Consider the following 24,622-nt stretch of genomic DNA (forward strand, 5'->3'; position numbering starts at 1 on the left):
TACTAACTTAAGTTTTAAGACAGCATAAACAAATAACAGAAAATTAAGTATTACAGTACCATTTATTAGAGCATAATTTATTTTAAGCACAAACCAAGAAACACCAAATAACAATAGCAACCACAGAAATCTAGAAAGTTCATATTAAATATAGGCTGAACTCAGGAACATTACTCAGCAATTAAAAAAAAAAACTATTGAGATATATGCCACAACGTGACTGAATCTCAATGCTTTAGGCTGAATGATAGAAGTCTTACACAGAGTACATAATGCATAATTTCATTTACATGAAGTCTTAGAATAGGCAGTAGTAATTTATGGTAGAAAAAATCATTATAGTGGTTCTTGGAGTGGGGGGCTGAAAGGGGTAGGGACTGACTGACTGGGAAGGAGCATGAGGGAACTTTCTGGGGTGACAGTAATGTTCTATATTTTGACAGGAGTTTGGGTTATCATGAACTGTTAAGTATGATGTTGGTTGTTGATTCTGGATAAATATTTTTCTATTATGTTAAGTATCTATCTAATGTTAGTTTTCTAAGTGTTTTCTAGTATTTTCAATCACACATACAAGCCTAGGTTAGAGTATTTTCAATCACACATACAGGCCTAGGTTAGAGCCTATTTGATCACCATATATTATTCCTCCATTATACTGTTACTATTTCTCTAAAACTTTCAAAGAAATCACCTATGCAATAGGAAGAGTTCTTGCGGAAAGCAAACACTGCTTAATTTTTGACTTGGTATTATTATGGCCATTGAAAAATATATTCTAATTATTTTTTTTAGTTCCAAGCCAACAATTTTATATTCTCCAAGAAAAAAAGTTCTAATGTCTTTTTAACTAACAATAACTATAGTGTCATAAAAGTTAAAAAAAATCTCCTAATGTATTAAAATTTATTCCATGTCAGAAAAAAATTATAGAAGGAAGTAATTTTAACTTTGATGGGGCTAACCTAAAATAGATTTTGCACATAAAATGTACTTTGGAATTTAAGACTAATAGGTAATATTACAGCTCCTAGAAAAATACGCTTCTTTGGATTCAGCCACAATTCTTTTCCAGGGCAAGCACATGCCTTTCCAAATACTCTAATATAAAAGAGGAAGAGTTTGGAAAAATCAGCCTCTTTTATTAAGAAAGAAGTTACTACCACTTTCTAATATAAAGTATACCACAAAGCCTTTCTTCAAATCCCAAGATTGTGTAACTTCTTAGTAATTCACTTTACAACTCAGAAACCGAATGATCAGGGACTTTCATCATAGTTGGCAAACCAGTAAAACCTGTATGTAAGTTTTACTAGGTCTGAAAACTAAAACCATTATACACAGTGTGACTATAAGGCATGCAGACTGATTTTATAAATCACATATGAGAGTAGTCTTATTTATACATATACTTTTAATCTTTTAGTACTGATGACAGAAGGTAACTTTTACAGTAGTTAAAAAAATGAGTTTCAGACCCTTGAAAAGGTATCTTTTATGGAAATTATATAGCACTTTAAAAGCTAAGTGTACCAGGAAAATTGATCAGCTCCTGACTGGTAAAGAGCATTGGTTAATTCAGTGAACATTTAGTGAACAACTATAGTGTACCAGGTTACTGACAGGAAGCTACAATAAAAGATTGAATGATAATTTTTAAAGGTTGTAGATATAACTGACTCCAAGAAGCAGAGTTAAAATTTTTCAATACATACTCCTCTCCATACTGCTTGAATTTTTTTATTTGTACTTTGGTATTTTTTCCCCAAACACAGTTAATACCTTTTATGATATGGGCATTTTATAATTAAAAAGTCACAAAAGTACCCCGTTCACACTTAAAGAATAGGAAGAAAAATAATGTCAAGCAATTAGCTTTAAATTCCAATTTGTTTAGTAAAGATCGTTTACTGAACCATGCCTGTGTCATGATAAGTAACAAAGAAAGAAGTATATAGTATATAAATTTAATAAACAGAAAGATAACAAATTTACCTTAAAAGTAATCATATCTAAACCTGAGGTCATGCATAAACACTTTAATATGTTATCCACTTAAATTAAAAATGGATCTCAGAAATCTGTCAATGGCAAAACTTATATTTATATTTTCTGATCCTCAGTTCTTCTCTAACGCTGGGACTCACTTCACTGACCCCTATGTTCAAAATATCTGAGAGCTAGACGGAATCTTAGAGATAGTCCAACCCCTCCATCAACCCCAGTTTGATGAGAAAACTGAACCGTGTATTCATTCAATGCATATTTACTAATCCACGGTAGGGAGTAGAAAGATAAAATTCAGTAAGACTTGGTTCTTGCCTTAATAAGTTTATAAACCACTGTAGTTTCATGCTGTACACAGATAACGATAATACAATTAGACTACTTTATGTTAAAGGTTAAGCAAATTAATCTGTGAGCAAGCTAGGGGTACAATGTAAGTCTCCCAGTTTGCAGTCCACTGTCTTTTCTGTCACAAGATTCCACTGAGTTAAACGTCAAATCAAAAGACTTAAACTTAGGAAGAGACTTGAACGCTGAAATTTTGTTGACAAACTATTCACTGAAGTTAAAATTTCTATAATGCTGGATGATTTCACCATATGAACAGCTATCAGGTTAAAAGGAAGATTATTATTAATAACAGCATTAGTTATTATATTGAACATTTTCTGACCACTTATTCTGTGCCAGATATTTTTCATAGATAACCTTATTTAACCTTCGTGACAGCCCCCTGCAAGAGGAGTCATTACCTTCCATATTTTACAGTATGGAAACAGAGACTGTCCCAGAGATACACAGCTAGGAAGTAGCAGAGTAAAAATATGAACTCAAGCTCTCTGATGCCAAAGCCTGAGCTCTAAACCATTAGTTCCCTTGAACAATATGTAAAAGCATGCAGGTTCAGATCTCCTAGATTCCAGCTAAGTTGGGCTTGATACCGTGAAAGGCCTCAGAAAGATCAGCCTGGACTCAACTTTCCTCAGGCTATACAGGGAAAAGCTAATTTCACAAGGAATATTCCAAACTTACATATTTATAGGATCCCACTACCTAAAGATCATTTCTTTAACATAACATCAACATTTTTTCAAAGGCTTATTTGCCAGACACAATATTACGCACTGGTGACAGAAAGATAAATAAAATATGGTCTCTTTTCTATACTCATGCTAAATAAACATTTATATATTGCCTACTTTAGGCATTTGTGCCAGGTGTGAAAGAAGTCAAAGATATATCAGACAGGAACTCGAACAAACATCTTAAAAAAAAATCCAGTCAGCTAAAACATTAACATATACAAAAATTTCAGTAACACTAACACAGTCACAGGTTTCCATATAATTAATTTCCATAAGTGAAACAGACCAAAAAACCCCACAAGTTCAGGGGATTTAGAGATCACTATGTGCTGGAGAAGCTTCAGGGAGAGGAAGGAACATAAACTGGACCTTCCCTTAAGGATATACAGAATCTGGAAAAAACAAAAGGAGGATGGAGGAAAAGAATTCCAAGAGAAGGAAAAATAATATGGTCAAAGGCACTGAGATAGGAATATACAAAACACGTTCAAGGGACATTGAGTAAACAATGTGAGTACACCAAAGGTTGGTATATGACAACAGGGTTGAAAAGGCAGGAAGAAGCAAAATTACAGGGAGAACTTTATGATGCACATCTATAATAACATATTTCAAAGTCATTTTTATCATATACTATGCAAAAATGGGAAAAAATAAAATTCCTAAAAACAATTAAATTCTTGTTTCTGCAATATATAATTTTGCTAATAAAAAAAGAGTTTGAAAAAGTTGCCATGGACAGGAGAAAGCAATGTTAAAAGGTTTTAGCCGCAGTGACAGGAATGAATAACTTTTAAAATCAATTAAGAACAAGGATGGAGGAAAAGTTTAAAGGCACAGGAACCAGTTATAAGGCTAAAACTGAGGGTCCAGATGTAAGCTAAAGGCCTGAACTAAGGCAGCACACAAGCACAGGGCTGATGGATGGTTAGAAAGAACATAGCCAATATGATGACACTACCTTGAGCAATCTAAGCCACCTAACCAGGACCAGCTGGTTTCAAAAACAAATGAACATCATTTCTGACTGCTGGGGAGTTTTGAAATAATAGGTGGGTATATCTGGAAGAAGGTTACACCCATGATGGCAACTGGGGTCTCCTCCTTGAGGCTTAGCCATGTTCCATGTCTAGACCAGAAACTTAGATGTAACCATGCAGCAAAGCTTCAAGACTGAAAAAGAGAGTACATGCTAATCCAACCTTGGCGGATTTCCTTAGAATTTCATTCAGCAGATTATTCACCTCTGTCTTGATGTGGTGCTATAGTTTATCACTTTATTTTTTAAATGATCAACATTATACTACCTGACTTGCCTTCTGCATTAAAACGACTGGCTATTCTGAGTTAATAAGATATACTCTGAATGAGTTATTAAGATACTTTGCCTGACCATACACTAAAATGATTTAAGAATATTTGCTTGACTGTGCTTTAAAATTGACAAAACAGTAGTTGTAGTGTAATGGAAAGAATGCAGACTTGGAAGTTAGCGATCTGGTTTGGAATCCCAGCCTTGCCACTTAAGGCATGATATGTGGTAAAATATAAAAGGGCATACAAAGAAAAGGTAAACCCATCTCCCAACCACCAATCACCCTCTGTGACGACAATCGTTGTTTAGACTCTTCTGTATATATCCTTTTAGAAATATGCTAGGCATAGGCCAATTTCTCCCTTTTCGTATGTAAATGGAAAACACAAATACTTGAATAAATTAGCCTGCATCCTAATTTATTCAATTTATCATATATCTTGGTGATCATTCCACATCAGCACATATAGATAGTTTTTTTTAATCAGCCAACCCCCTACCGTTGGACAGTCAGGTTGTTTTCAATCTTTGATACCTTTACTTGTAGAATATATGAAAAAAAATCTAGGTTCAGTAGTAATGCAAACAAGCTTGTCTATAATAAATTATAGAAATGGAATTGGATATTAAGGAATATGTATTTTAAAAATATGATTGATATCACCAAATTATTCTCAAAAAGAGTATCCTACCAACAGTACATAAGTATACCTTTTACTTTCCGACCTTTGTGTCACACATATTTGATCAAAACTACATTCAGAAGACAATACTGTTTATAGAAAAAAAATCTGTCAGGAAGAGTTCAGTGAGACTGTAGATTCAAAAATCACCTATCAATACAGGCTACCTATTTGATATGGACATCTTATTAGAAGGTTTAGGAGACAAAAATTCTTACTACTGTAACTTATTAAAGGGTACAAAATGCAAATATTAAACATTAAGAACAATAATAAAATGTGACTAGAGATTTTGGTGATACATTCATAACTCATCATTCCACCTTATATTCTTTGGTCAACTCTCCTTACTCACATATCCATCCCTGAAGAAAAAAAAAAAAGCTTCAAAAAACAAGCTTACCATGATTGTAAAGAAATGCCTATAATCAGGAGCTACTCTTGCCTAGAAAAATTAGAAACTTTAAGGCTGTTGCTAGGTACTTTTCTAACAGTAATTCTATTTCCGTACAGATATACATCAACAGAATCGTTACAAGACTCCCCATATGATGCAATAAAAAGCTATTGGTACAGTTTTGTTCACTTGAAACATGTCAAATGTATCTTAAAAGAGATTTATGTCAACATTATACTAAGAATTATTAACTGATTCTGAAGATTTCCCTTCCAGATAAAACTGATCCACAAGGTTACAAATGGCAACAGGAGACTGAGAATAGAGAAACTGGTACAGATGTACCAATAGTTTGTGAGCAAAGAATGACATTTTTTTGCTGTTATTTTGTGCAAATTTAATTAATAGATAATACAAGACAGATATTCAATATAAGGTAACAAAAAAGGTAGACATATACCAAACACATATGCAGAAATAACTTACTATGCAAAATTCATTCTCTGTGTTCATATACCAGAAAGAAGATGGTATTTCATGTCACTAAAAACACCAAACTCAATTTACACTGCACAGTTATAGGATTAGGTGCCAATTAATGGTGGAATAGTGGAGTTATAACTCCCATTACAAATTTTTCTTGTTTTACCAGAATTTACTACATGCAAATTTTGACAAAAATACTTTAAAATGCTTTACTTTAAATTGCTTTAAAGAAAAGTACAAAGTACAACACCATATAACCACCACCTGATATGAACAACTGCTAACAGTTTGCAATTTAAAAAGAAATAATACCTTAAAGTTCATGTCCCTAATGTTTCCCTCCTCAAGGGCAATCACAATAATGGATTTGGTGTGATTCTAGTTGATGCTTTTATATCTATAATACATATACAAGTACCCACAAATAATATACAGTATTGTTTTATGTGTTTGAAAATTTACATAATGGTATAGAACTGTGTGTAATGCTCCACAACAGACCTGAGATCTGATTAAAGGCTAAGATTTCCATTTTATGAATATACCATAACTAATGTTTCCATTATGTATGGCCAAGAGGACTGTTTCCAACCTTGTACACACCTTGTTACGCACCCTCATAAGTTCCAGATAAATACTTACACGTGGAAAAGCTGGGTTGAAGGGTGTGCACATCTTCAACTTTTCTAGATTTTATCAAAATATTCTTCAAAGTAGTTGTATTGACACTTCTACTGGGAGCACAAGAGTGCCTGCTTCCTCCATATCAGGAATACTAAGTGTTGTCAGACATCTTCATTTTTGCCAAAAGGCTGGGTATTGTGAAATGCATTTCCCTGATTACTAGTGAATTTGAGCAACTTTTCATTGGTTTGTTTCTTTTTGAATTACCTATTTTTATCCTTTGCCTATTTTTCATTAGGTTATTTTTCCTTCTCTTAATTTATAGGCATTCTATACAGATTCTAAATTTGAAATACTTTTTGACTGTTGTATGTATATGGCAAATATGTACTCCTAGTCTGTGGGTTGTCTTTTACTTTATGTTAGCTTTTTACATACAGGAATTTTAATTTTGATACAAATATATCAATCTCTTACTTTAAAGTATACAATTTTTATGTCTAAGAAATCCTTACCTCAAGGTCATAAATATGTTTTAATATTTTCTTCCAAAAGTTTTCAAGTTCCATTTCCCACATTTAGTATTTTAATTCATTTGGAGACTTTGTTTTGGTGTGTGTGTATGTATATGGTAAGAGGTAAATAAATAATTTCCCTCTAGAAGGAGAAAAATTTATTGAATAGCCTACCCTTCCCGCACTGATTTGACTCTTTTTCCTATACAAAAGACTCCTTGAGCTTGTTTCTGGTCTGTAATCTCTTTCTTACTTCACTCTGTCTACCTCTGCTCTTCTTTGCTTTTAAAGCATTTGTTCTGTAGATGGCAACATACATTGATTTTTTTAAAACTATTATTAAGTTCCAAAAAAATAAATAAATAAAGGGAAAAAACCCCTTTTCTGGCCATCGTTAGTTATAAAATTAAGTAAGTAACCATTGTCTAAGAAGAACACAAAAAGAAATATTTAAAAATAACTTACATGAATGTGATTAAACACATCTGTAAAAATGTAGGTACAATGCCTTTACAGACATAAAATACAATGCATTAACTGCATGGTAGTAGATTTTAATGAACCATTACAAAAATCCTAAATCCAATGTCTGCCTTTTCATAATTTATTTTACACTTATACAGACTTACTGCAAATGATAATAAATATTAATTCAGCTGACTCTCACAACAGCTCTATGAGGTAGGTACCGTTATCCTCATTTTTAGATGAAGAGACTGAGGCATTGAGAGATTAAGTTACTTATTCAAAGTCACAAGGATAAAAAAGTAGCAGAAACAGGATCCAAGCCAGGTAGTCTGACTCCAAACTGTGCTCTTAACTCACTATGCTATACAGCTTTTTCCCTTAAAATGAGCAGACTTCTTTGATCTAATTTATGGTGGCTACTCAAATAGAAATGCTATCAAATTTTCCTGTGAATTTCAAGTACAAATGTTCCCAGTATGTTTTTTAAACGATTATTTTAATTAGGATGCCATATACCCATTAGTCCCATTTAATCATATAAATTAGTATTAGCAGACATCACCTATCTTTCTCAGTCTTTTATCATCAGCAAATCTGATCTAGTTTTCCCTCATCGCTTCATATATTTTTTCTTATAAAAGAAAGAACTATAAAATGAGTTTTTGAAGTCCTCTCACATATATACTCTCATGTAAACTTCATTAAAACCCTATAACTAGCAGTGGACAGAAATGATTACTATGCTTTACACAGAATAAGAAGGCTCTAAAAGGCTAAGTAATTTACCCAAGGTAACAGAGCTGTAAGTGGCAGAGCAGAACTGAGGATCAGATATCAGTACTACAAGTTGAGTGGTCTTCAAAAAATAGGCCAAGTTCAAAAGTATAGATGGTATAGACTGGCACAGACCTACTGCTGTTTTATCAGTTACGCATCTTTCCACAGCTACTCTTTTACCAAGCCCATATTTCTCTATTTTATTCATACCAGTGTGAGAGATCTGTCATGTAGCTTGCTATAATCCAAATATATCAGCTCTAGGACAGTCTTCTTGATCCTGTTATAGTTAAGTGTTATCTTTTGCTGAATGTTAGTAAATACCATTGCTGTATTCAATTATATCAGGTATTCATTTCTCAGAAATCTGAAGAATCTATTTTTAAAGTGAATTAGACAATTTACATTCAACTTGTTCAGATTTCCTGGGCAGATGTCCTTAGTTTGTAGAAACTATATGCATAGGCGGAATTAGAGAGTTATCGTGCTCCAGCGAAATGGGGGCCAGCAACCACTTTAAAAATTAATTGGAGGGAGGGAGACGCAAGAGGGAAGAGATATGGGGATATATGGATATGTATAACTGATTCACTTTGTCATAAAGCAGAAACTAACACACCATTGTAAAGCAATTATACTCCAATAACGATGTTAAAAAAATTTAATTGCAGGTACACACAATGTTCACTGCAGCACTATTTATAATAGCCAGGACATGGAAGCAACCTAAGTGTCCATCAACAGATGAATGGATAAAGAAGATGTGGCACATATATACAATGGAATATTACTTGGCCATAAAAAGAAATGAAATTGAGTTATTTGTAGTGAGGTGGATAGACCTAGAGTCTGTCATACAGAGTGAAGTAAGTCAGAAAGAGAAAAACAAATACCCTATGCTAACACACAGATATGGAATCTAAAAAAAAAAAAAAATTGGTTCTAATGAACCTAGGGGCAGGACAGGAATAAAGATGCAGACGTAGAGAATGGACTTGAGGACACAGGGAGGGGGAAGGCTAAGCTGGGACAAAGTGAGAGAGTGGCATGGACATATATACACTACCAAATGTAAAACAGATAGCTAGTGGGAAGCAGCTGCATAGCACAGGGAGATTAGCTCGGTGCTTTGTGACCACCTAGAGGGGTGGGATAGGGAGGGTGGAAGGGAGACACAAGAGGGAGGGGATACAGGGATATATGTATACATATAGCTGATTCACTTTGTTATACAGCAGAAACTAACACAACACTGTAAAGCAATTATACTCCAATAAAGATGTTAAAAAAAATTAACTGCAGGTACAAATTTCCAATTGTAAGATAAATAAGTCTTGGGGATGGAATGTACAGCATGGTGATCATAGTTAACAAGACTGTTTTGTGTATTTGAAAGTTGCTCAGAGAGTAGATCTTAGAAGTTCTCATACAGGAAAAAGAATTGTAACTTTGTGTGGTGATGGATGCTAACTAAACTTCCTGTGGTGATCATCTCACAATATAGACATATTATCAAATCATTATGTTGGACATCTGAAACTAATAACATGTCACATGACAATTAGATCTCAAAAAAAAATTAATTGTAATATTGAAACAAACACTCATATGATAAGGGAGTTGAAGTAGATCAATCCTAAACTAACGCAAAACCCCCGAAAATCAACCCAAGAGGAGCTGTGTTCAAAATATGGCCAAACAGCAAAACATAATTCACTTAAGCATTAACAAGTATGTTTTTAGTATAAATAATTTAGAAACCACACTTTATCATCAACTCTTACAGTACTTATAGGTAGAAGCCAATAAAAACAACTACCTGAAAGAAAAAAATAGACTATTAATATTTAAGATACTTCTCAATCCATATTTGTAATTTAGATATAAGTAGACTGTATTTTTAGATTAAGATAAGTGTTCTTTTTCAGTTAATCATCCTAAAACCATGGGAGTTAAGGGGGTGGGCACAATTAAAAGCCATCATATAAAAACAAATTAACCGAATTTAGTTTCTGACCTAAATATACTAAACAAAATGAAAATTACACTAATCCTGGAAGGTTTTTTCCAACAAATGTTTTTAAAAAAACAAGCAAAGAAACAGATAAGCATACATTCTGAAGATCACCCCTAAAGTAGAAAGTGTAAGTTTAATTTTTGACAGAAATAAGGCCTGTTTCCCTTGATTAATGCCCCTATCTTGCTTCCTTTTAAACTATGTACCACAATGGCTTGAAACATCATACTGCATTTTAAAATCTCTTTATTATTAATTGGTGAGCCAGATAATAGTAAGCACGTTCCCAGATGATGTTTTAAACAAGGCAAAACATAAAATAAACATTATCTTCTCTTTACCCTCATTTTCTTGCCTCTCCATCAAGAACATAAACTCAAGGACATACACTAAACTTCTTTTGGATTCCTACAACCCTTAGCTGATCACAGTTTAATAAATGTATTGATCAATGTAAAATATTGAATACCAACTATACCCGTCACTGTTCTAGGCAATGAAAATATCTGACGAAATTTCCACAAGAATTAATAAGTTTGAAGCTACTGAAAGGCATAGGCAAAAAAATGACAGTCATGTAAGAGATAAATTTAGGAATCTATATGGTCCAGACAATAGTAGGAAGTCTCATTCAGCTAAAAGCAGTGAACCTAATAAATTTTAGAAATATTCTGTTGATACTCTCTTGTTAGAAGCCAGAGGAAGCACTAAACCCAATTCCAACCTAACAGGGAGGAACTACCGTACTTTGTAAAGCAGAAGAGATGGGAACTCTGGAAGATGGTAATCATATAGCACAGGTGATACTAAGAAAGGAACAGAGCACAGTGAGATACGTACTCTTTCAGAGTTTTGAGAAAAGATAGGCAAGGTAATGAAACAGAAAATTTTAAAAAGGAGAAAGGTGACTCAAGAAGTCTGTAGGCTCACAAGTTAAATTATTAAATTCAATCATAAATGCCTCCTGATAAGCAGCCTTACAAAAATTTGAAAGCATGATAAATACAGAATAAAAGAAATCCATCATTGAAAGGCATAAGTTATGTGACCACCTACTGTCTCTACAAAGAACTGGCTCATCCTAAGCAATTACAGACCAATTTTGATTAGAACTCTAAGGCTTAGAGTGGAACCAGCATTCCTCAGGATAAGATACTACAATCTGTTCAGTGCTAATCAATGGCATTGGCACAACTTTTATCTTGCAGTCTAATTGGAAAGCAAAACAATTACCAAATTGGCTCAACTGGCAAAAATACAGGGGAAAATATATAATTAATGTGTGTATATATTCAAGCAAGTAAAACGAAATACAAAAGATCTAATTAGTTTAACAAATGGATCTAGTAGGAACATCAAAATGATGCTGCAACAATTTATCAAACACTGAGACTTCATTAGAGCTCATTTTAAATTCTTCTACTGAAAACATCAAACTTATAAAGCTATAATTCTTTTAATTTTTGAATGTTTTATAAATATAGACTACTCTTCTAATCAAGAAAAAAAGATTAAATATAGTATGAAGACTTCTTACAGTATTTTAAAACCACCACTATACTAGTATTAACCGAGGTCAACAGACTTTTGGGTAAACGAATTAGTAAATCTTACAAAATTAAATTGCTTTTAGACATCCTTAAAGAAAACTACTTTTGACTACACATCTATTATTCCGAAGTATTATGAATTTTCAGATCAGACACACATCAATCAAAAAATACATAAAAACAAATAAAAATAATTTAATGTTTTAGATAATCCATACTATCAATCTTTATACTGTTTATAATGAACCAAAAAGTATTTATTGAGTATTATAAAGTCATAATCCAACTAGCAACAGCTGACATGCTAGAACTGAACACAGAGGACTTTAAAACAGACAGTAGTCTGGTCCTAAAGAAGGATTCATCCTTAGAATCTCTAAAACAGAATTTGTGTGATTAGGAGCTTAGTCAAAATCTTCAAAACATGGTACTAACCACAGTTTTACAGACTTATTTTAGCATTTATCTATTTTCTGACTGTATTAAGACATTTAAGTGCACTGATATTTTGACATACACAATGCACTTGCATTTAAGCTATACTAAAGTTTGTGCTATAAATATCTGCACATTTATAGGAGGAATATTTAAGAAATATTTCTTCTTTTTATGATGCCATCATAGGCCTAAATTTAAAAGCTAAAACTATAAAACTTCTAGAAGAAAATACACAAGAAAATTGTTGCAACCTTAGGATAGGCAAATATTTCTTATTTAGGACACAAAGAGCACGAATCATTAAGGAAAAAACCCGATTAACTGGACTTGATAAAATTAAAAACCTTTGTTCATAAGACCCATTATTAAAAAATGAAAAGGCAAACCATACTGGGAGAAAAAATTTGCAAAACACATACTTGATAAAGGACTTGGGTCCAGAATATATAAAGAACTATAACTCAATAACAAGCTGGGAACAGACATTTCACAAAAGATACATTAATGGCAACACACACACACACACACACACACACACACACACACACACCCAATGGCAAAAAGCTCAGAAGAAATAGCTCAGCATCACTAGCCCTCAAGAAGTGAAAATTAAAACCACAATGAAATACCACAGCACTCTCACTAGAATGAGTTAAATAAAAAGCCTGAAAATACCATGTGTTTGGGGGATGTATAGAAATTGAAACTCTCATACACTGGTGATGGAAATTTTAAATGATACAACCACTTTGTAAAAACAGTTTGACCGTTTCTTACGAATTTAAATATATACTAAGTATATGACCCAGCAATTCTATTCCTAGGTATTACCCAAAAGAAATGAAAACATATGTCCATGTAAAACTTATACAAGAATGTTCATGGCAGCTTTATTCATATAGGCCAAAGATGGAAAAAACACAAATGGCTAACAGATGAATGGATAAACCAAAAAAGGAATGAACTATTAATACACATAAAAACATTATTTGGATAAATTTCAAAAACATTTTACTGAGCAAAGGAAGCCAGACAGAAAAGACTATATGCTCCGGAACTGCATTTATATGAAATTTTAAAATAGACAAAACTTAACTAAGGAAGTGGTTCTCAATTGGGGAAATTTTGCCCTCCCCTTCTTGGACAGTGCTGGTGACATTTTTTGATTGTCACAACTTAGGGAATGGGGTCAGGGTGGTTGCTACTGGTATCTAGCAGACAGAGAGGGCAGCGATGCTGTTAAACATTCTAGAATGCAGAGGACACTAACACAACAAAGAATTATCAGGCCCAAAGTTTCGATAGTGCCTAGGCCAAGACTGGAAAATTGTGTTCTACAGTGGTCAGTGATGGTCTTGGGATATTGAATGCAAAAGAAAATGAAAGAGTTCTGGGGACAATAAAAATGTTTTATATTTTATTTGTAGTAATAATTTGTTTTCCAAAACTCATCACACTGTACACTTGAAATGGGCACATTTTATTGTATGCAATTTTATCTCAAAGTTGATGGTAAAAATTACAGTGTCTGTCAACTAATATAAAGCTATATAAAACAGTTTAAAACAATTTTTGCTTTTTAAATTATATGGATAGAAAAGACAGAAAAGGCAAGTACCACTGGTTGGATTATGGATAATTTTGATTTTTTTTTCCCTGTTGCTCATTTGTTTTGTATTAACTTGAAAATACATTATCTAAAATATATTATCTAATTATATACTTTTGAGTTATACCCAAAACAGGTCCAATTAAATGAGGATAATAGAAAAGCACAACTGCAGATGAATATTTGATAGTAGTTAAATTTTGATTTTTGATCACAGGACTTAAGTTATTTCAAGAAACTATAAAAATGTATAATGCAAAGGCATTCAGAAGTCAATTTTTACTCTAAAACACCTCTATAATATTTAGTCTAAATTATAAATATATTTGTATACAAAAGGTTTTTAAGAGACATTTTCACTATAAACAGTGATATCACGCCATAATAAGGTAGGGTGAATAGGATAATAAATTCTTTTAAATTAAATAAAGTTATGAAGTAAGGAATAACCCATTTCATTATATTTATATAGTAGAAAAACACAGCAGATGCAATTTAATTATGTTCAACAACAGGCCAGGAACTGTACAAACTGTGAGGAATATAAAGATGACCCTCAAGAAGTGACTATCTAATGGAGAAAAATGATACTGTTAACAAATCAAATACAAAAAGTTAAAAGCAACGGTTGAGGTTTGAAAATAGTACAATGAAAGAACCAAACAACCAAGCCTGGAGAGTGTGGGAAACATTTACAAAGATGACATTTGAGCTGGGTCTTGAGGAAGTAGTAAGAGCTTATCCGGTGAAAATCATTATTAGATAGTTCAAAAATCTGAAACCAAACAAAGAAAGCCAAACTACCTAACAATTTTGTTACACTGCTCTTTGTTACATTTTATGGTCTTAAAGGTCAGCAATGAGCAAATCGTTTCCAGAAATGGAATATTATCCTATAATATTGAGCAAGGAAGTTACACCTGCTGAGAAAATTCCATATTCAAGAGAGAAATATGCTCAGTATTTACCCTGATGGAAAGTTCACTCTTTGCACTTTCACTACATCTAAGTTAGGAAATTTAAGTCTCTGGCACCATTTAAAAGTATAGACAAAAAATAATCAATTGGGTTACAATTTTAAAATTGTATATTTAACATTTGTTAGTAAATTCCAGTTGGCCTCACATAACACACAAAAACACCTCATACCATTAATAAGGGAAAAAATCTAAGATGCCTCTCAAAAGGGGTGGGTCCTAGGAATACAGCATACATCCTTGACAGCACGTTTTAAAGCCATAAGAAATGCTTATAAATATATGATGAATGAAGTAAACAACTACTCTATACTGCTAACAATGATTATAACAAGGTAAAAAAATTAATTCCTGGGCTTCCCTGGTGTCGCAGTGGTTGAGAATCTGCCTGCCAGTGTGGGGGACACGGGTTCGAGCCCTGGTCTGGGAAGATCCCACATGCCGCAGAGCAGCTGGGCCCGTGAGCCACAACTACTGAGCCTGCGCGTCTGGAGCCTGTGCTCCGCAACAAGAGAGGCCGCGATAATGAGAGGCCCGCGCACCGTGATGAAGAGTGGCCCCCACTTGCCGCAACTAGAGAAAGCCCTCGCACAGAAACGAAGACCCAACACAGCCATAAAAAAAAAAAAAAGTTAATTCCTAACTTAGGCAGAGAAAAAAGCCTGTGAGGTGGTGAGACCAGCAGATATACTGCAGGTAGAACTTGCCTAGCCAGCTCCTTAGACTTCCTGTAATTTTGGAAACCTACTGAAATTAAGGAACAGAAATGCAATTAAATTGAGTTTAAACAGAACAAATTTTATGCAACAGAAAACCTAATTTTTGAGTGAGCAAGTCACCCCAAAGACAAAGGGTCTTCAAGTGGATCTGACTTCGTGGAGAGAAATTTCCTATTCTTTTCTCTCTTGACTTTGAGTCAAACAATTACTGCGAACAATTTAAGGAACACTGTTTCCAGGTAGTGGTGATTCAGGGGATTGGAGAAAACGGAAAAAGGATTAAAGCGATAAACCAAGGTTGCAAGGGAGTCTTCTGGAGTCACGTAATAGCCAGTGAACTAGCCAGTGAACGCTGGCTATTTAGTAGATCCCGACACCAAGAGTGGAGCCAGGAGCAGGTGCAAGTCCAGCCAAGAGCTGGAGGCAGGCAGGCAGAGAACAGTAACTGCCAGATCCTTTTGCTTCCGCCGCAAAACATCACCCCCCGCCCCAACTCTCTTAACTAAAATGTTCCTCATACTCAGTACCCGCCCGGAAGTACCCCCTCCCCACAACTACCCCTTGCAATCCCAACAGTCCAGCCGGAGTGACAGGGCTGTTGTTCACTTACTGAGCTGTCCCCCACCCGACGTAGTACTCGGCTCCCGACCTCCTGCGCCTCCAACGCCGGCTGCTCCAGGGATCCCCGGCGCCCCTAACCCCGGCGGGGTCCCGCTCTGCCTCTCGAAGTTGCCGGGATTGGAGAAGTAGTCGCGCAGCCGAGGGAGCTCGCGGCCGCTCTCTAACAGCTCGGTGTGCAGCTCCAGGGCGGTCAGCAAGTATTGATCGCGCAACAACTGAGCCGCGATCGCATCAACTGACAATCGGGCCGGGGTCTCCCCGGTGACCCCCAGTGCCACCGCAGCCGCCGACGCCTCCCCAGGGAGCCCTGGCCGTGCACTGCTCCCTAAGGCCACGGGATCCTGGGGCGATAGCGAGTCCGCAGAGCCAGGATCTAGGCCGACCCCGGAACTCAGCCGAAGTCCTGCCCGCCGCTCGTCGGTCGCTGAAACCTCGTCGTCGTCCTCGTCCGAATCACTGAGGAATGGATTCACGCCGCCGCCACCACCTCCAGGCGCCATCGCCGCCATCTTATACTGTCAGGAGCGTGGGCGCCTCCCTGTCTGGCTCTGACAGGCCGCAGCCTGAATCCCCACTAAGCCTCAGCGGGCACTGGGCACCTCCAGGGCCCCGGATTGGCCACGTCCCGCCTCCTCACTTGGAGACCAGGCCCAGGCTCGGAGGCAAACGGTGTGGAAGCAGCACCACCCGCTGCCTCAGCCACAGCTGCAGCAGCAGCCCGGCTCTGCAGGCGTCTTCCTGGTCCCCAGTCTCGCGAGAAATGGCGCGTGCCGTGCCCCCGCTCCCCGCCCCAGCCCCGCCCCCACCCCGCCCATTCTCCCCACTAGTGAGCAAAGATAGAGGGCCCCGCTCCCCGCTCCAAGACAAAAATCCCGCCCCACTCCTTTTTGATTGGCCGAATGAGATAGGGGGCGGGGACTGGAGTTACGGAGGGCTGACCCAAGAATTATCGCGAGAGCAGCTTCTGGCCAGGTAAGTGTCAGGGGCGTTCAGTGGTTGAGGAGCGGTTTTGATGGTGGCTTAGGAACATTCTCTTGGATGTCCTTTCGGGAACAGAGGGGAACTCTGACCTCGAGCTGGGTCCCGCCTTCGCGGTGAGGAGGCCTCATTCCTGAGATCAGGCCTGACCTGTATAAACCCAGGTAAAGTCCGGGACTAGTGGGGGAGAGGTGCGGTCACGCCCGCCGCCGAGCTGCTTCACTTTTCCTTAGCACGTTTCACTTTTTCTGCTGTGTGCCGCCAGTTGATGACATTTTCTCCGCACGTGTAGCAAGTGCCCAGGGCAGCGGCTGTAGTCAGAATGTGGCTTCCTTTCTCTTCCTTGCCTTCCTAGCCGTGTGCCCGTTTGCCCTGGAGGCCTAGGAGAGCGCCTTCTCGCCACCGAGTTAGTAGTGATAGGGCAGGATGCCATAGGGTGGGGTGTGGGAGATGGAGAGAGTAAATGGAACTCAGAGGTTTGGATTTGCGTGGATCAGAGAATACCCTGATAGCCTCGACTTCAATAGCAAACTGTTAGGATCTCAGGATTTAATACACAGGGATGCCTCAGAATATCAAATGCAGTCCTTCAGTGGAGGGAAAAGTAAACTTAATTCTAGAGACGTTCAATGACCCGGTCAAGTCAACTCCATCAATAAGTATTCAAAGGAACTAAAATCAGTTCTCATGTCCAAAGCCATTCTTTCTCCGCTATGCCTTGCAACATTTCTGACTTGTACATTTAGGCTGGAGTCAAGGTACTGACTGTGGAACCGAGAAATTGTTTTCAAACTTGGCTGCTTTTGACAGTTTTGATATCCTTTATCAAATGTTAGCACAGTATACTAAGTTTGGACAGTATACAAAGTATACAGTATACTGTATACCTTGGACAGTATATATATATTGGACAGTATACAAAAATGTTAGCACAGTATACAAAGTTTGCCACTTTTGTACTTTTAGATTTCCCTCTCATTCTGCATAGGTTCTTCCTTTAAGCACCAAAATAGAGGTGGCAATAATTATGTTATCAGGTAAGTTATGTTACATTGAAGCAGTAAAGTATCTCCTTTAGGTCTGTGGAAAAATAAAAATATAGCGTTCTTATATAGCCTTAGGTCAGGTTATTGGTTTACATGTCAATGTATGCCAACAGTTAAATGTCGGCTTTAATTTCAGTTTACCCTGGCTCAGTAAACTAAAATTTTCATTTGAATGAGGCTTTGGGTTTTTCGTTTTGTTTTTGGTAGAAGTTGTTTTTGATGTTATTAATACTAAGAATTCGAAGTATTTTTTTGTAGAACATTAGCTCCTAATGTTTGAATTCTAAATTTTTTTGTGTGTGAGCCGTATATTGAAGAAAAGCATGGGAAAAAAAATCCTGAATCTCAGAAAAATAATATCAAACTAGTCAATGCTGTTACATATTTCTTAGCTAAAAGGATTGCTGCTCCTTATTGAGTTTGCCAGAGAGACTGAAAATGGAACCAATTTCTGGAATGGAGGAATGGAAGGGATTAGGGAATGGCATGGAAAGGGCATGATTAGAAATGGGTTGTTTGTATAGTACAATATTTCTATCTCTGTAGTGGGGAGTTTTAGAAATCTTTTGTATTTAGGGTCCCTGCACTTAGGGTCTTCCCTTAGAGAATTGTGCTTATTAGGTTGAAGAGCCTAAAGTTCATATCCCAGTTCTGCCAATTATTTGCTGTGAGACTTTTAAATAGTTACTTTACTTCTCTCAGCCCTCATCTGTCGAGGGGATACTGAAAGTATATAGAATTAGGAATGTGCTTGTCACCGTACCTGGTACCTAGTACACAATAAATGTTATAGTCAGTTATCAATTAATGTAATACTAGTATATGGAGAACATTTGACAGACTTTAAAAAATAAAGCAAAACAAACCCGTTGTCAATTGTTTAGTAGCTACAGCCAGAAAAAGCAATTAAGGTGGCCCCAAAGGGAATATCTTTAATTTAAGGTCTGATTTCTAAAATGAAAGTTGAAAATATCAATAGATTTAAAATATGTTTCCTCAGAGAGTCGTAAGAAGTTGGATGTAGAAGTCCTTCCATGATTGGCTTCCTATAACACGTCTGTAGTTTCCTGATTCTACTTCGTATCCTATAATCATGGACTTGTTCATGTGACCTTCCAAGCCCGTGACAAATCAACTGGCCAGTCTTCTCAGTAAGTACTTTTCTCTTCCACAATACATAGAGGTTTACTTACCAATTAAAAATGTTTAAGAAATAGCACATACTAGAATATTAATAATTGCTGATCTCTACTTTTAATAATTTGCTGTTAATATTGTTGAGAAATTCTCTTTCTACTTAGCAAGATCTGCATTAATTTGGTCTTTACAGCTAATGTTTCACTGAATAATATAGATAGTCATTGAAGTTTGTATCTTAGTGATGAAGATATAAAAGATCGCTTTTTTCCAAGCACTTAAATCATTTTCATGTTTAAAACATTATTTTTTGCTTTAGTAGTCTTAAAATAACCACAAGTAATATTTTAAATGCAAGTTTTTCATTGACTTAAAGTTTTATAAGTATCTAACTTTTTATACATTTTTATGCATTCTAATTTTGTAACATTGTTTTTCAGCATGTGGTAAACATCCCACAGATATGAGCTAAATAACTTTTATTGATACATGGTTATGTGTATTTTAAAATTTTTAGTAATTATTCATTTATTTTGGTGGTTTCCAAATGATTCATCCATGACAAAGTTTTCTTTTTCACTAAATCTGAATAAAAAGTGATTTTTAAAAACAGAAATATTAAGTAATAATATTGCTTAATTACATGTGCTTAGCAATAATAAAATAAGTAGCGTGTGAAGAATGATATTTTGGAATCACCGAAATTTTATGTATGGTAAATGACTTAAACATAAAAGTTGTTGTGGTTGTTTATAAGGATCCTGAATCTTCACAGTTCATGCGTATGTTCTGGAGGAGGAATAAATAGAGAAACAAGGCAGCCTCTAGTGGCTATCCTGCATATTACATTTACCTTTGAAATGATAATTGTAAGTCATTTATTAGTCCTTAGTAAGTGCCCAGGACTGTGAGGAGTGCTGGAGAAGGCCTGTCTTGCTGTCCTGGAATCAGCTTTAAATGATAGAGACAGACATTACTACAAATAGTCAGAGTCATAGCCATATAATTGTAAACTGAAGTAAAGGTTTTGGCTTCTGATTTGGACTGCATAGTCCCTGAGGAAGTGATGCTTGAGAGTGCAAGGTAGGGACTTGACTAGGAGCCCACTGTCACTATATAACACAGCTAGATTTTTATGTTGGCTGTTACAGCTTCAGGGTCAAAGTTCTCAAACACAATTTTTGTTTCACTACTTCCATAAGGTTTTGGGTAATGGAAAATTTGTATTATCCTTTAACACATAAACTTTGAAACTTTAAGAGTTGTGTAATAGCAATGGAGAAAAGAAAGAACATAAGTCCAGGGAGTTATTTGTAAATACAAATGAAAGTGAGAAGTGGTATACATATTTCCTTATTTATCAGCATGAAAAGGAGAGTACTCAGGTTTCCATGGTAAAGAGGAGTATTTAAATCAGTGTGAGCTTCTGTACATCTAGATATATACAGTATGTACTTTAGTTGTAAATAGAGTTTAAGATCTAACTGAAATGAATTAAGTACTTGAAAAATGGCTTACTTTGCATAACTAAATATGATACCTGATAGATGGGGTCCTGAGCTAGAGGACAGAAAAAAGGATAAGTGAATAGAATATTATGAATAATTTTGGAATAATAAATTTGACAATTTGGATGAAATGGACAAATGGACAAATTAAAAGATACAGCTACCAAAACTCACTCAACAAGTAGTAAATAATCGTAACATCTCTCTGTATATGAAGAATTTATAGTTAAAAACCTTCCAACAAAGAAAACTCTGAGCCATTGGTTTCATTGGTGAATTCTGTCACACAAGAAAAGAAGAAATAATATAAATTCTACACAGACTCTTCCAAAAAATAAAAGAGGTAACAGCACTTCCCAATGCATTGTCTGATACCAAAACCAGAGAAAAAAGAAAATTATAGTCTAATATCTCTAATAAATATTACTTCAAAATGCTAAATAGTATTTCAGGAAATAAAATCCAATAGTATATAGAAAGGATAATACTTAATGATCAAGTGGGGTTTATTCTGGGAGTGCAAGCTTGGTTTAACATTGGAAATTCAATCAGCGTAATTCACCACATTGGGAGACTAGAAGAGAAAAACCGAATGATCATGATCATCTCAATAGATGGAACAAAAGCATTTGACAAAATCCAGCATACATTCACAGTTTAAAACTCTTTGCATATTGAGAGTAAAAGGGAACTTCTTTAACTTAAGAAAGGGAATCTACAAAACCTGGAAAACTGACAACTTTCACCCTAAGACTGGAAACAAGGCAAGGATTTCTGTTGTTACTACACCTATTCAACATTATACTAGAGGTCCTAGACAGTACAAGCGTGAGACATAAATAAAAAAGTATAGATTGCTAAGAAGTCCTTTTTTCACAGGTGACATAATTATCTCTTTAGAAAATCAAAAGGTACCTACATAAAAGCTACTATAACTAATAATTTTTCAGTGTTGCAGGATACAAAGTGAATGTATAAAAATCAGTGGTAATTTAAGAACTACCAAGGGGAAATTGAAATAAAAAATACCATTTACAATAATATCAAAAATGAAATATGTAGGGATGAATCACAGAGGCATGAGGAAACTTTTGAGGGTTATGGGTATGTTAACTATCTTGACTGTAATTATTATACACTTTAAATATATACAGCTTATTATAGGCCAATTATGCCTCAATAAAGCTATAAAAATGCTATAAAGAATATTATTGGGACACTTCAAAAATTTGGAGTATAGATGGTAGATTAGATAAAAATACTGACGTTGAGTGTACTGAAGTTGATAACTCTATTGTAGGTATATATGGGAATATCATTATTCTCAGGAAATAAACACTGAAGTATTTAGGGGTAAAGGGCCATAGTGTATGTAACTTATCTTCACATGGTTCAGAAACAATATTATGTGACACACACACCCCCGCCAAACCTCCCACCCGCACACATGGGAGGGGTAAGTTAAAGAGGTGAGACAGGGACCAGAGAGGCAAGAGGGAGAAAATGATAAAGCAAGTGGGAAAAATGTTAACGTTAGATGTATATGGCTAAGGGGTGTATGGATGTTCATACCACTATTGCAATTTTTCTCTGAATTTGGAATTGTTTGAAAATAAAAATGTTAAAAATCTATACTAAAGTGTTGTCATTTACAAAAATTCCTTAGGTGGGACACAAAATACAATCGCCAAAAGAAAATTAATTGAACTTAATCAGAATTTAAAAGTACTGCTATTTGAAAAACACTGTTTAAAAAGTGAAAAGGGAAAAAAAAGAGGATTAAAAAAAGTTCATTAAATGCATGAGAAGTTGCTCAACGTTATTGGTCATCAGGGAAAGGTAAATTAAAACCACAGTAGGTTACCACTACACTCCCACTAACTAACTGTAATTGAATATACTCAAGAGTGGGGGGAAACATTATAACAATATATAAGAAATTATAAAGCACATTATACTTACTATAAAAGTAAATTCTAAAACGACATTTATAGCCAAATTATAGATTGTCAATAAAGTTTTAAAACACTTAAAGACATTGCTTGTAGGTGTGTTAAACAGTTTGGAAAAAGTTTGGCAGTTCTTTTTATATGTTTAAACATCTGCATACCATTTAACCCAGCAATTCTAATTCTGCATATTTATTCAAGAGAAATGAAAGCATATATTCACAAAGTCATTTACTGTTCATAGAAGCTTTCTTTATAATAGCCCAAAACTGGAAACAACTCACATATCCATCAAGAGGTGAATAGATAAACAATTTGTAGTATATCCATACAATGGATCCTTCTCGGTATTAAAAAGGAACAAACAACTGAATCACAGCCGTGCATGAATCTCAAAAATGTAATACTGAATGAAAGCAGATACAGTAAAGTACATACTGCATGATTCCATCTCAGTGACACTTTAGAATGCTAAAAATTAATCTTGCATCACAGAAGGCAGTGATTGCTCATGGTCAGAGCTGTGGGGATGGGGTTTGACTGCAGAGGGACATGGGGGAACTTCTTGGAATGATAAAAATATTCTATATCTTGATTCTGGTGGTTGGTTATATGAGTGTATATATTGGTCAAAACTTATAAAATGTAAAATGTCCATTTTTGTATATAAATTATACTTTAATAAAGTTGATTGAAAAATTTAAAAATAGATGCCATTCATTAGAGTGCGTCAGAAAAAATTTAGTAAGACTATTGACCTTAGAATAATTAACTCTAAATAAGTGGAATGTATTATAACAAGAACCCTTATACTCAAAAGAAAAACAATTGTATGAACTAGTGGTAATTTTTATTTAATATGCATATATTAAAAAAATGGTTAAAAACATACATTAGTAGGTAATTTTTTGGATCTGAAAGAATTATCACAGGGCTCCTTGTTAGCATTGAAAAGTGGGCTACTAGATATTGTATTTTTGCATACATCTTTTGATTGCCTAATATCCCACATATCTTCAAAGTCTTTCCTTGCTTTGGCTGGGTTCTTTGCCTCGTTCTTTGTGGTCCTCCTAAAACATGTGGTCGTGCGTATTCAACACGGACGTGTGGTCCATGTCTATTCACTTTTCTAATTCTGTTGCTGAGCATAATACTTGCAAAATAGTAGGTTTTGAATAAATGTTGTTGAAGTAGGATTCATTTTAGCCAAAATTACTTTGCCATTCATTTTAATAAGTTCCTTAAAAAACATTGATTGAGCACCTACTTTCTCAGTAGGTAGGACATAACAGTGGTGAACAAGATATCAATCTGTGTCCTTATGGGGCTTATATTCCAGTGGAAGAGGATCACTAAGTAAATTTCAACAATAAATACAGAGCGTGTCATTGTTTAAATCAGGGAAAATGAAGAAAGGGTCTACTTTAGGGTGGTGTAGAAACCTTGAGGAGGCGACATTTGAGAAGATGGTGTGAAAAATAAGAAGGAGGCCGCCGTGGGAAGAGCCAGCTGAAGAGCCCAGAGATAGTTCACTTGGAACTGAGCGGTTTCCCTGGATGCAAGACTTCCAGTGCCCAAAGCGGGGTGGGGGGGGGGGGGTGTCCCAGGCACAACAGCGTGGTCCAGCTGCTCCACTGTGCTCTAGGCTCCAGCTCTTCTTGCTTTCACAAGGATTTTTAACTCCTGCAGTTACTCCACGTTTCTGTTGCAGCGTTA

At 35.5% G+C, this 24,622-nt stretch overlaps 2 protein-coding genes across 13 annotated transcripts in view; one reads left to right on the top strand and one right to left on the bottom strand.

Moving 5' to 3' along the window:
• RELCH (RAB11 binding and LisH domain, coiled-coil and HEAT repeat containing) overlaps positions 1-17,053 on the bottom strand; it is a 122,228-nt gene extending 105,175 nt beyond the window's left edge. For all 10 annotated transcript variants that reach the window (XR_014233821.1, XM_082352973.1, XM_082352972.1 and 7 more), the window contains exon 1: positions 16,278-17,053. Coding sequence is in view for 9 of the 10 variants with exons in the window: in XM_082352973.1 (XP_082209099.1) it covers positions 16,278-16,797 (520 nt within the window). In the remaining variant the exon portion in view is untranslated. The remainder of the gene's footprint in view (positions 1-16,277) is intronic.
• A 78-nt stretch (positions 17,054-17,131) lies between these two features.
• The window catches only part of PIGN (phosphatidylinositol glycan anchor biosynthesis class N), a 122,841-nt gene continuing 115,350 nt past the window's right edge, over positions 17,132-24,622 (top strand). The window contains exons 1-2 of one of the 3 annotated variants that reach the window (XM_082352980.1): positions 17,132-17,260; positions 19,313-19,463. The gene's annotated coding sequence lies outside the window, so the exon portion shown is untranslated. Of the gene's footprint in view, positions 17,431-19,312; positions 19,464-24,622 lie in introns of all 3 variants that reach the window. The other 2 variants (XM_082352979.1, XM_082352981.1) reach the window with 2 other exon arrangements.

Source organism: Balaenoptera borealis (genome assembly GCF_965194805.1).
Source record: "Balaenoptera borealis genome assembly, chromosome: 14".
NCBI lineage: Eukaryota > Metazoa > Chordata > Mammalia > Artiodactyla > Balaenopteridae > Balaenoptera > Balaenoptera borealis.